We start from the raw sequence: 12,500 nt of genomic DNA, 5'->3' as shown, positions 1-12,500 counted from the left end.
TCACCTGGCTTACTGTAAAAAGCAAAACAAAGGAATGATTACTGTACTATATTTCCATCAACCCTGTCTTGCGGATTTGGCCACAGGTTTTCATCCACATCACAATGGATGTTTTCATTAGTCAAATATCTTGGGAAGAATCTTCGGGCATGGTGAATCTAGGCCTGACACTGGTCTGCCGTGATGTCATTGCATCCATGGCATGGAGAAGGGTGTCTTGTTCGTGAGGGCGCCTATCATATACCTTCCACCTCCACGTGGAGAAAAATTCCTCAATCGGGTTAAGGAAAGGAGAGTATGGGGGTAAGTACAGGGTGGTAAATTGTAGATGGGCCTGAAACCATGCTTGCACCATTTTATCATGGTGGAACCTGACATTATCCCACACAATGACATAGGTCACGCCATCAGCTCTACAGACCTGATTTACCTCATCAAGGAAGGTTACAAGGAGAGCTGCATTATATGATCCAATACGAGGTCTGCGTCCCACCACACCATCTTCCGATATAGCTGCACACATGGTGATGTTGGTCCCATGTTGTCCAGGTACTTGGATGGTTGCCCGCTGGCCAATTAAATTCCGACCACTCCTCCTTGTCTTGGCCAGGTTGAAGCCTGCCTCATCCAAAAAGAGGAATTTGTGATGGTTTTCATTAGCATCCAGCTCCAAATTGACCACAGCCCGCTCTTGTTGGTCAGTCAGAATTTTGTCTCTGCCTCCCCTATATTTGGCCGTCTCAATTATGCAGGGAAAATGACAGTAAGAACACATTTAATCACATCACCTACTCTGTGGTTCACATTGGCATGCAGTATACAGTCATTTGACAGTTGAGAGTAGCCTAATGTTTAGTGCATGCTGAAGACTTACCGGTTCTCATTGAGGAAAGTTCTGATGATTGAGGCCACGGTTGATCTTCTGAGGTTTGGTTGAATCATTGTATCTGCCTCAGCCATTGTCATGCCATGATTTACGACATGGTCTACAACTATTGCTCAGATTTCATTGGACACTCTTTGCTGTTGCTGCCGCTGTCTTGGTCCGTGGCCTTGTCCTCTACCATGTTCCCCCACACCTCTCAAACGAGGCCCACGACCACCTCTCAGAAGGGGTGCTTGTCCCCTGTCATTCCTTTGACCACCACGTCGTCCTCGTCTTCCTCCTCCCACTGCTTGACCTCCATTGTGACCTGGATCACCTGCCGGCTCCATGCTATCGCCATGTTGTTGTAGGTGGATACCACTCATTTCACTATATACTCGTACCACAATGTGAAATCAATCATTAGTAACAAGTTGGCAGTATTGGAAAAGCAATTACAAAGGCCTGCATACATACACTCACGGCCACTTTATTAGGTACACATGCGTGTTAACGCAAATAGCCTGCTCCTTCGAACAGCGAATCATGTGGCTGCCTGCAACTCAATATATAGAGTATATAGAGTAGAGAGCTTTAGTTGTTGTTGGACCAAACAGAACAGGCAAGATGCGTAATCTAAGCAACTTTGATCGTGGTATGATTGTTGGTGCCTCACATGGTGGTTCCAGCATCTCAGAAACAGCTGCCCTCCTGGGATTTATACGCTCTACAGCCTCTAGAGTTTAAGGAGAATGGTGCGATAAACAAAACACTTTCAGTTCTGTGGGTAAAAAACCCTTGTTATAATGAGAGAGGTCAGAGGACAATGTCCAGACTCAAGCTAACAGAAAGGCCACAAATGCTCAAATAAGAGCTGTTTAAAACAGGGGTGTGCAGAAGGACATTTCTTAATGTACAACACCGTGAATAATTCAGGCTGTTGTGGAGGCAAAAGGGGGTCCTACCCAGTACTAGATAGGTGTACCTAATAAAGTGAGTTTACAATAATGTCAAATCTGAAAACATGGTCTGGAAAAGTGGTACATGGGACCATAGAAACAGTGCCTGATAAATAATGATGAAATATTACATCCATAGATAATGTAATGTGGGTCGTCTAAAGGGGACCAAGGCGCAGCGTGTATAGTGCTCAAATTTACTTTTAATTAATATACTTTTTAACAAAACAACAAAACGACCGACAACAGTTCCGTCAGGTGACATACACTAAACAGAAAACTACCCACCAAAACCCAGGAAGAAAAACCCCTACTTAAATATGATCTCCAATCAGAGGCAACGCGGATCAGTTGCCTCCAATTGGAGATCAACCCAAACAACCCCAACATAGAAATAGAAAACATAGATCATTGCTGGAGACTCTGGGCTGCAGGCTGCCGCTGGAGGTTCTGGGCTGCAGGCCGCCGCTGGAGGCTCTGGGCTGCAGGCCGCCGCTGGAGGCTCTGGGCTGCAGGCCGCCGCTGGAGACTCTGGGCTGCAGGCCGCCGCTGGAGACTCTGGGCTGCAGGCCGCCGCTGGAGACTCTGGGCTGCAGGCCGCCGCTGGAGACTCTGGGCTGCAGGCCGCCGCTGGAGGCTCTGGGCTGCAGGCCGCCGCTGGAGGCTCTGGGCTGCAGGCCGCCGCTGGAGGCTCTGGGCTGCAGGCCGCCGCTGGAGGCTCTGGGCTGCAGGCCGCCGCTGAAGACTCTGGGCTGCAGGCCGCCGCTGAAGACTCTGGGCTGCAGACCGCCGCTGAAGAGCGTCGCCGGAGGCTCCGGACGGAAAAGCGTCGCCGGAGGCTCCGGACTGGGAGGTGTCATAATAGGTTCTGGACTAGTGACTGTTGTTGCTGGCTCCATGCCATGGATCATCTCTACAGGTTCTGCGCCAAGGATCACTGGAGGCTTCTTATCATGGATTATCTCTACAGGTGCCGGGCCATGGATTGTTCCTACAGGCTTCGTGCCATGGTTTATCCCTACAGGCTCTGGACCATTTATAATCCCTCCAGGCTTCTTGCCAAGGATTATTTCTTCAGGTTCCGGGCCATGGATTACCTCTTCAGGCTTCGTGCCATGGAATATCCCTACAGGCTCCGGGCCATGGATCATCACTAGAGGCTTAGTGCCATGGATCATCTCTACAGGCGTCGAACCATCGATTATCACTGGAGGCGTTGTACGTGGAGCAGGAACCGGTCTCACCGGACTGGGGAGACGCACTGAGGACTGAGAGCTCAAAGCAGGCACCGGCCGTACTGGGTTATGGATGTGCACTGGAGGAAGAGTGCGAAGAACTGGCACAGGACGTACTGGATTCTGAAGGCGCGCTGGAGGGAGAGCACGAGGAGCAGGCACAGGACATACTGTGCTATGGAGACGCACTGGAGAGAGAGTGTGAGAGGCTCACCACAAAAAGCATGGGGAATTGGCTAAGGTCCCAGTCCTGGCCCAGCCAAACTACCCATGTGCCCCCCCAAAAAACATTTTTGGGACTGCCTCTCGTTCTAACCAGGTAGGCTCCGATATCACTCGATTACCTGACCCCAAGTCCCTCCTCTCAATCCACTCCTGATGTGACCAGGTGTCTATTTCTGCCCGGGCACGCCTCTTGATCCAATCATGGTGGGTAGTTCTGTAACGTGGGTCGTCTAAAGGGGACCAAGGCGCAGCGTGTATAGTGCTCATATTTACTTTTAATGAATATACTTTTTAACAAAATGACCGACAACAGTTCCGTCAGGTGACAAACACTAAACAGAAAACAACTACCCACCAAAACCCAGGAAGAAAAACCCCTACTTAAATATGATCTCCAATCAGAGGCAACGAGGATCAGCTGCTTCCAATTGGAGATCAACCCAAACAACCCCAACATAGAAATAGAAATACTAGAACTTAAACATAGAAATAGAAAACATAGAACAACCCAAAACACCCCCTGTCACGCCCTGACCTACTCTACTATAGAAAATGACATCTTACTAGGGTCAGGGCGTGACAGATAATGTAGTCCAATTGGTTCATGTTCCACGGTAATTGGTGTTAATGGATCTCGTTATCCTGAAACTTTCATGATCTAAACATGGAATAGTGTTTGTCAGTTTCCATAAAACTATGCATTAAGAGTAATGCAACAGTTACTTATCATTTTGATCAGTTGTATCAATTGATGGTTAGATCATTGTAATGAAATTTCAGATGTAATGTGTGAATTTCATTTTGAAATGGTAATACTTTGATGTTAAGTTGTGTCATTTTGAACAGGTGATTTTAGTTCAATGAGTAAATTATCTTAGCTTTATGTGTATTGTATCCAAGCAATTGGTAAAAGTGTTTAGAGGTTTTAAAAATGTGCATTTTGATCATCAGTTGTGAGTTTTGTGTCTAGAGTTTTGAGAAATGACATCAAGGTTCTGAAATTAGTGCCAAAGTGATTGTAAAAAACTGTAATCAATAACATAAGGAGCATTCATAATACACAGACCAACCAAGCAACAATATATGCTAATTGATCCACCATGTTTTCTCTCTCTCAGACAGGGATGTTCTTTGGAGAAGCAGAGGGGGCAGTGATGAATAAACTGCTCCTCATGGGTTCCTTTAAGAGGTGAGTAAGCATGTGTGTGTGTGTGTGTGTGTGTGTGTGTGTGAGTGTGTTTGTATACATGCATGTGTGCATGTGTGTTCGCATGCCTGTGGTTGTGCATGTGAGCGTGTGTGCCTGTGTGTGTGCCTGTGGTTGTGTGTTTGTGCCTGTGGTTGTGCGTGTGTGTGTGTGTGTGTGTGTGTGTGTGTAGGGTTTATGTGTGCGTGTGTGTGTAAGTGTGTGTGAACGTGTGTGTAAACGTGCCTGTGGTTGTGCATGTGTGTGTGTGTGTGTGTCAGAGAGAGGGAGTGCAGTATGAGAGCATGTGTCCCAGAGTGCTGACAGCTCTTAACTCGGCCAATCATGTCAAGCTATTCAGCAGTGCCCTATGACCCCTCGGCTCAGTGAATTTCTCCGTTAGGGGATTAGAACAAATCTTTTCCTGAAAAGAAGGAATTAGGAGGACCGTGATTCAAACAAACACACACACGCACACACACACACATACACACATGCACACACACGCACACACAAAGGCGTACATGCGCACATTCATCCCTTTTGCAGACACATACAGGGCCTTCAGAAAGTATTCACACCTCTTGACTTTTTCCATATTTTGTTGTTACAAAGCGGGATTCAAATGGATTTAATTATATAAACAAAATACTCAAAAATGTTGTTTTATGAATGGAAAATAAAAAACTAATATATTTTGATTATATAAGTATTCAACCCCCTGAGTCAATACATGTTAGAATCACCTTTGGCAGCGATTACAGGTGTGAGTCTTTCTGGGTAAGTCTCTAAGAGCTTTGCAAACCTGGATTGTACAATATTTGCCAAATATTCGGAAAAAAAATATTCAAGCTCTGTCAAGTTGGTTGTTGATCATTGCTAGACAGCCATTTTCAAGTCTTGCCATAGATTTTCAAGGCGATTTAAGTAAAATCTGTAACTAGGCCACTCAGGGACATTCAATGTCATCTTGGTAAGTAACTCCAGTGTAAATTTGATCTTATGTTTAAGGTTATTGTCCTGCTGAAAGGTAGATTTGTCTGTTGGAAAGCAGGTTTTCCTCATAAAGTTTGCCTCTGCTTAACTCTATTCCGTTTTTTTTAATGCCCAAAAAATAAATAATCCTTAGTCCGTGTGGATGACAAGCATACTCACAACATAATGTAGCCACCACCATGCTTGAAAATATGTAGATTGGCACTCAGTGATGTGTTGTTTTGGATTTTCACGAAACAGTGCTTTGTATTCAGGACAAAAATATAATTTCTTTGTCAAATATTCTTCCATTATTACTTTAGTGCCTTATTGCACACAGGATTTTTTATTCTGTACAGGCTTCCTGTCACGCCCTGACACGAGAGAGAGGGTTTGTTTCTCTATGTGGTTAGGTCAGGGTGTGGGGTGGGCATTCTATATTTTGTATTTCTTTGTGTTGGGCCGAGTATGGTTCCTAACCAGAGGCAGCTGTCTATCGTTGTCTCTGATTAGGAACCATACTTAGGCAGCCTTTTTTCCACCTGTGTTTGTGGGATCTTGTTTTTGTATTGCTGTGAGTAGCCTGCAAAACTTTTCGGTCGTTGTGTTGTTTCTTGTTTTGGTTTTTGCTGGTTCACCGTTAAATAAAATATGATGAACCCAACCCACGCTGCGCCTTGGTCTACCTTTAACGACGGACGTTACAGAAGATCCCACCACCAAAGGACCAAGCAGCGTGGGCCGATGGACTGGACATGGGAGGACATCCTGGACGGCAAAGGATCCTGGACGTGGGAGGAGATCCAGGCCGGAAGGGATCGCCTCCCATGGGAACAGGTGGAAGCAGCGAGGGAGGTACAGCGACGAGATCAACAGGCAAGGCAACAACGGAGGCCCGAGAGGCAGCGCCCCAAATGTATTTGGGGGGGGCACACGGGTAGATTGGCTAAGGCAGTTTTAAGACCTGAGCCAACTCCCCGTGCTTACCGTGGGGAGCGAGTGACTGAACAAGCACCATGGTATGCGGTGATGCGCACTGTGTCACCCATGCGCACTCACAGCCCGGTGCGCTCGGTACAAGCTCCTCACCGTTGCCGTGCTAGAGTTGGCCGTCAGCCAGGAAAAAGTGCGCCGGCTCAGCGTATCTGGTCTCTAGTGCATCTCTACAGCCCAGGTTATCCTGCGCCTGCTTTCGCACGGTACCCCCCCATTCACCAGCGCAGCACAGTTCATCCTGTACCAGCGCCCCGCCCTTGCTGGGCTACAGTGACCATCCAGCCAGGACGGGGTGTGCCAGCCCTGAGCTCCAGACCTCCGGTGCGCCTCCACGGCCCAGTGTGCCTTGTGCCTGCTCTGTGCACCCAGTCTCCTGTGTGTCTCCCCAGTCTGATGAGACTGGTTCCAGCTCCCCGTAGGAAGCCTCCAGTGATGGTCAATGGTCCGAAGCCTCCAGTGATAATCCATGGCATGAAACCTCCAGTGATGATCCATGGCCCGGAGCCTCCAGTGATGATCCATGGCCCGGAGCCTGTAGTGATAATCCATGGCACGAAGCCTCCAGTGATGATCCATGGCCCGGAGCCTGTAGTGATAATCCATGGCACGAAGCCTCCAGTGATGATCCATGGCCCGGAGCCTGTAGGGATGATCCATGGCCCAGAGCCTCCAGTGATAATCCATGGCACAAAGCCTCCAGTGATGTTCCATGGCCCGTAGCCTGTAGGGATGATCCATGGCCCAGAGCCTCCAGTGATAATCCATGGCACAAAGCCTCCAGTGATGATCCATGGCGTGGAACCAGTAGTGATGATCCATATCACGGAACCTTCCGAGACGCTCTCCAGTCCGGAGCCTCCAGCGACGCTCCTCAGCCCGGAGCCTCCAGCGGCGTTCTGCAGCCCGTATTCTTCAGCGGCGGCCTGCAGCCCGGAGTCTTCAGCGGCGGCCTGCAGCCCAGAGTCTTCAGCGACGGTCTGCAGCCCAGAATCTTCAGCGGCGGTCGGCAGTTCAGAGCCTTCGGCGCTGATCCACGGTCTGGTTCCTCCGGCGACACAGAAGCGGGGGGGGGGCTACGCCCGGACCCTCCCCTATAGGTTCAGGTTTGCGGCCGGGAGTCAGTGATAATCCATGGCACAAAGCCTCCAGTGATGATCCATGGCATGGAACCAGTAGTGATGATCCATGGCACGGAACCTTCCGAGACGCTCTCCAGTCCGGAGCCTCCAGCGACGCTGCTCAGCCCGGAGCCTCCAGCGGCGGTCTGCAGCCCCGAGTCTTCAGCGGCGTTCTGCAGCCCGTATTCTTCAGCGGCGTTCTGCAGCCCGTATTCTTCAGCGGCGGCCTGCAGCCCGGAGTCTTCAGCGGCGGCCTGCAGCCCGGAGTCTTCAGCGGCGGCCTGCAGCCCGGAGTCTTCAGCGGCGGCCTGCAGTCCGGAGTCTTCAGCGGCGGCCTGCAGCCCGGAGTCTTCAGCGACGGTCTGCAGCCCGGAGTCTTCAGTGGCGGTCGGCAGTTCAGAGCCTTCGGCGCTGATCCACGGTCTGGTTCCTCCAGCGCCCCGAACCAGAGCTGCCGCCAAGTACAGATGCCCACCCGGACCCTCCCCTATAGGTTCAGGTTTGCGGCCGGGAGTCTGCAACTTTGGGGGGGGGGGTGTTGGGCCGAGTATGGTTCCTAACCAGAGGCAGCTGTCTATCGTTGTCTCTGATTAGGAACCATACTTAGGCAGCCTTTTTTCCGCCTGTGTTTGTGGGATCTTGTTTTTGTATTGCTGTGATCCACGGCCTGCAAAACTTTTCGTTCGTTGTGTTCATTGTTTTGTTTTTTGCTGGTTCACCGTTAAATAAAATATGATGAACCCAACCCACGCTGCGCCTTGGTCTACCTTTAACGACGGACGTTACACTTCCTTCTTTTCATTCTATCATTTAGGTGAGTATTGTGGAGTAACTATCCTCAGTTTTCTCCTATCACATTTAACTATGTAACTGGTTGAAAATCAAATCAAATATTATTTTATTTGTCACGTGGGCAGAATACAACAATACAACAACAATGTAGTTCCAGAGAGTTAATAAAATATTTACTAAATAAACAAATAATCAAAAAAATCTAATGAAAGTAACAAAAGAAAATTACCTAACAATAACGAGGATATATACAGAGTGTTCCGGTACCGAGTCAATGTGCAGCGTTACAGGTTAGTCGAGGTCATTTGTAAAGTGACTATGTATAGATAAACAGCGAGTAGTGGCTGTGTAAAAACAAGGGGTTCAATGTAAATAGGCCATTTGATTGTTCAGCAGTCTTATGACTTGGGGGTAGAAGTTGTTAAGGAGCCTTATGTATGGTCCTAGACTTAGTTCTCCGGTACCGCTTGCCATGCTGTAGCAGAGAGAACAGTCTATGACTTGGGTGACTGAAGTCTTTGACAATTTTTTGGGACCTTCTTCTGACACCGCCTAGTATATAGGTCCTGAATGTCAGGAAGCTTGGCCCCAGTGATGTACTGGGCCATATGCACTAGCCTCTATAGCGCCTTATGGTCAGATGCTGAGCAGTTGCCATACCAGGCGGTGATGCAACCGGTCAGGATGCTCTCGATGGTGCAGCTGTATAACTTTTTGAGGATCTGGACCCATGCCAAATCTTTTCAGTCTCCTGAGGGGGAATATGTGTTGTCGTGCCCTCTTCACTACTGTCTTGGTGTGTTTGTACCATGATAGTTTGTTGGTGCTGTGGACACCAATGAACTTGAAACTCTCAACCCGCTCCACTTCAGCCCCGTCAATGAGAATGGGGGCCTGTTCGGCCCTCCTTTTCCAATTGTCCACGATCAGCTCCTTTGTCTTGCTCACATTGAGGTAGTTGTTGTCCTTGCACCACACTGCCAGGTCTCGGACCTCTTCCCTATAGGCTATCTCATCATTGTCGATGATCAGGCCTACCACTGTTGTGTCGTCAGCAAACTTAATGGTGTTGTTGAAGTCATGCTTGGCCATGCAGTCGTGGGTGAACAGGGAGTACAGGAGGGAACTAAGCACGCCCCCTTGATGCGCCCCAGAGTTGAGGATCAGCGCGGTAGATGTGTTGTTACCTACCCTCACCACCTGGGGGCGGCCCATCAGGAAGTCCAGGATCCAGCTGCAGTGGAAGCTGTTTAGTTCCAAGGTCCTTAGCTTATTGATGAGCTTTGTGGGCACTATGGTGTTGAAAGCTGAGCTGTAGTCAATGAACAACTTTCTCACATAGGTGTTCCTTTTGTCCAGGTGAGAAAGGGCAGTGTAGTGTGTGATTGAGATTACGTCATCTTCTGTATTGAGCGAGTTACTGTTACTTCTTGCTTTAGTTTTCGCTTGTAAGCTGGAATCAGGAGGATATAATTATGGTCAGATTTGCCAAATGGAGGACAAGGGAGAGCTTTGTACGCGTCTCTGTGTGTGGAGTAAAGGTAGTCTAGAGTTTTTTTCCTCTGGTTGCACATGTGACATGCTGGTAGAAATGCGGTGCAACAGATTTAAGTTTTCATGCATTAAAGTCCCTGGACACTAGGTGCGCCACTTCTGGATGAGCATGTTCTAGTTTACTTAAGGCCTTATACAGCTCGATGAGTGTTGTCTTAATGCCATCATCAGTTTGTGGTGGTAAATAGACGGCTACGAATAATATTGATGAAAACTCTCTTGGTAAATAGTGTGGTTTACTGCTTATCATGAGGTACTCTACCTCAGGTGAGCAATACCTCGAGACTTCTTTAATACTAGACATCACGCACCAACAGTTATTGACAAATAGACAGCTGCTCTGTCATGCCGATGCACAGAGAAGCCACAGAGAAGCCAGCCAGCTGTATATTATCCATGTCGTCTTTCAGCCACGTCTCAGTGAAACATAAGATATTCCAGTTTTTAATGTCCCATTGGTAGGATAGTCTTAATCGTAGATTGTCCAGTATGTTTTCCAATGATTGCACGTTGGCCAATAATACGGATAGAAGTGGTGGTTTAGCTACTCGTCTGCAAATTCAGGCACCCTGCCCTCCTCCCCCTTTTCCTCCGTCTTTTCTTCACGCTGATGACAGGATTTGGGCCTAGTCTTGACAAAGCATTATATCCTTTGCGTCAGACTCATTAAAGAAAAAAATTATTGTCCAGTTCAAGGGGAGTTATCGCTGTTCTGATGTCCAGAAGCTCTTTTTGGCCATAAGAAATGTACAAAATGTACAAACAATGCGAAAAAACAAACAACATAGCACAGTTGCTTAGTAGCCTGTAAAACGGCAGCCATCCCATCCAGTGCCATTATTAATCACCATTGGGTTTCCTTCCTCTATGTCAACTGAGTTCGGACGCCTGTACCTTTGTAGCGACTGTGTGTATTGATACACCATCCAAAGTGTAATTATTAACTTCACCATGCTCAAAGGGCTTTTCAGTGTTTGCTTTATTACATTTTTACCCATCTACCAATAGGTGCCATTCTTTGCGAGGCGTTGGAAAACCTCCCTGATCTTTGTCGTTGAATCTGTGCTTGAAATTCACTGCTCGACTGAGGGTGAATTGTATGTGTGGGTTACAGAAATGGGATGGTCATTCAAAAATCATGTTAAACACTATTATTTCACACAGAGTGAGTCCATGCAACTTATTATGTGGCTTGTTCAGCAAATGTTTACTCCTGAACTTATTTAGGCTTGCCATGACAAAAGGGTTGAATACCTGACTCAAGACATTTCAACTTTTCATTATTTATACATAAAAAGAGTAATCTAAATCCATGTTCTATTCAGGCTGTGACACAACAACATTTTGAAAAAGTCAATAGGTGTGAATACTTTCTGAAGTTACTGTAGGGCTTTTGCCTAGTGGTTAAGAGCGTTGTACCAGTATTCGTTGCTGTTTTGAACACCTGAGCCGACAAGTTGAAAAATCTGACGATGTGCCCTTGAGCAAGACCGTTAACCCCAATTTCCTCCAGAGGCGCTGTACTACTATGGCTGACCCTGTAAAACAACACATTTCACTGCACCTATCCGGTGTATGTGACAATGAAACATCTTATTTTCATTTTACTACTCCTACGGGTCCTGGCCTAGCCGGAAAATGCCGGGAGCACTGGGTGGAGACTGGGTTTTCCATGATTAATTTGGAAATGTGACACGGGAGGATGTCATTCCAAAGATTATGTGTGTTATACACGCACGCACACACACACCCGCGCACACACACACCCTTGCACACACCGGCACTTGGGAAAACGTGTAACCCATAATTTATTGTTGCAAACAACACAGAATTGAGAAGATATGTGCTACTGACTGTGTGATAGTGATGTCTGGGTGTATTCGGCTGCTAAGGAATGCTGGCTGTAGTTTCAGCAGTCTTAATCAAACAATGTCAAACAATGGTAAGATGGTAAAATGCACGCCATTGCCACACAAGTAGTAACAGCATTTCATAAACTTGACAGAGTTTCCACTCAGACTCAGACAATACAATAATCATAATAATATGGTAATTTGACATAAAGTACTTCAGTATGTGGCCCGTGTGGGAATCAAAGCCACAACGCAACCCACAAAGCCATGGGAAATATGTTAAGAAGCATACAAGTGATTAGTATCTTTGAAGAATGATAAATTATATTTAATATGGAGGAGGATGTCTGATAAATGACTTATGTGTCATACGGAACCTTAAATAATGAGGAATTGGACAGACAGATCTCACAATAATCAAATCGGCATGATCAGACTTAAGCAGTCCACTATTGTCATCTGACAGGCTTTAGGCTGATTTAGAGTGGAGCCAACACGCACAGACGCACAGACGCACACACACACACGCACACACGCACACACGCACAGACGCACGCACGCACGCACGCACACACACACACACACACACACACAGAGTGAGAGAGCCATTGTGTGTAATGGTGCTAGGCTAACTTAGCGGTCCTGCTAACACCATTAACTCAGTGAGATTAGCGTTAATTGGATCCTGTCGCTGGTATCGGGGCTCAGGGGCGGAATAAGGCCCTGGGCTGTAGACAGAGTG

General features: G+C 47.4%; 1 protein-coding gene across 1 annotated transcript in view; it reads left to right on the top strand.

The window, feature by feature from the left end:
- cacna2d3a (calcium channel, voltage-dependent, alpha 2/delta subunit 3a) overlaps positions 1-12,500 on the top strand; it is a 328,563-nt gene that overhangs the window by 289,395 nt on the left and 26,668 nt on the right. The window contains exon 30 of the mRNA XM_045692990.1: positions 4,403-4,473. Within this exon, the coding sequence (XP_045548946.1) occupies positions 4,403-4,473 (71 nt within the window). The remainder of the gene's footprint in view (positions 1-4,402; positions 4,474-12,500) is intronic.

Source organism: Salmo salar, chromosome ssa13 (genome assembly GCF_905237065.1).
Source record: "Salmo salar chromosome ssa13, Ssal_v3.1, whole genome shotgun sequence".
Classification (NCBI taxonomy): Eukaryota; Metazoa; Chordata; class Actinopteri; order Salmoniformes; family Salmonidae; genus Salmo; species Salmo salar.
Note: the sequence above shows the minus strand (reverse complement) of the source record. Positions and strands in the feature narration are given on the sequence as shown.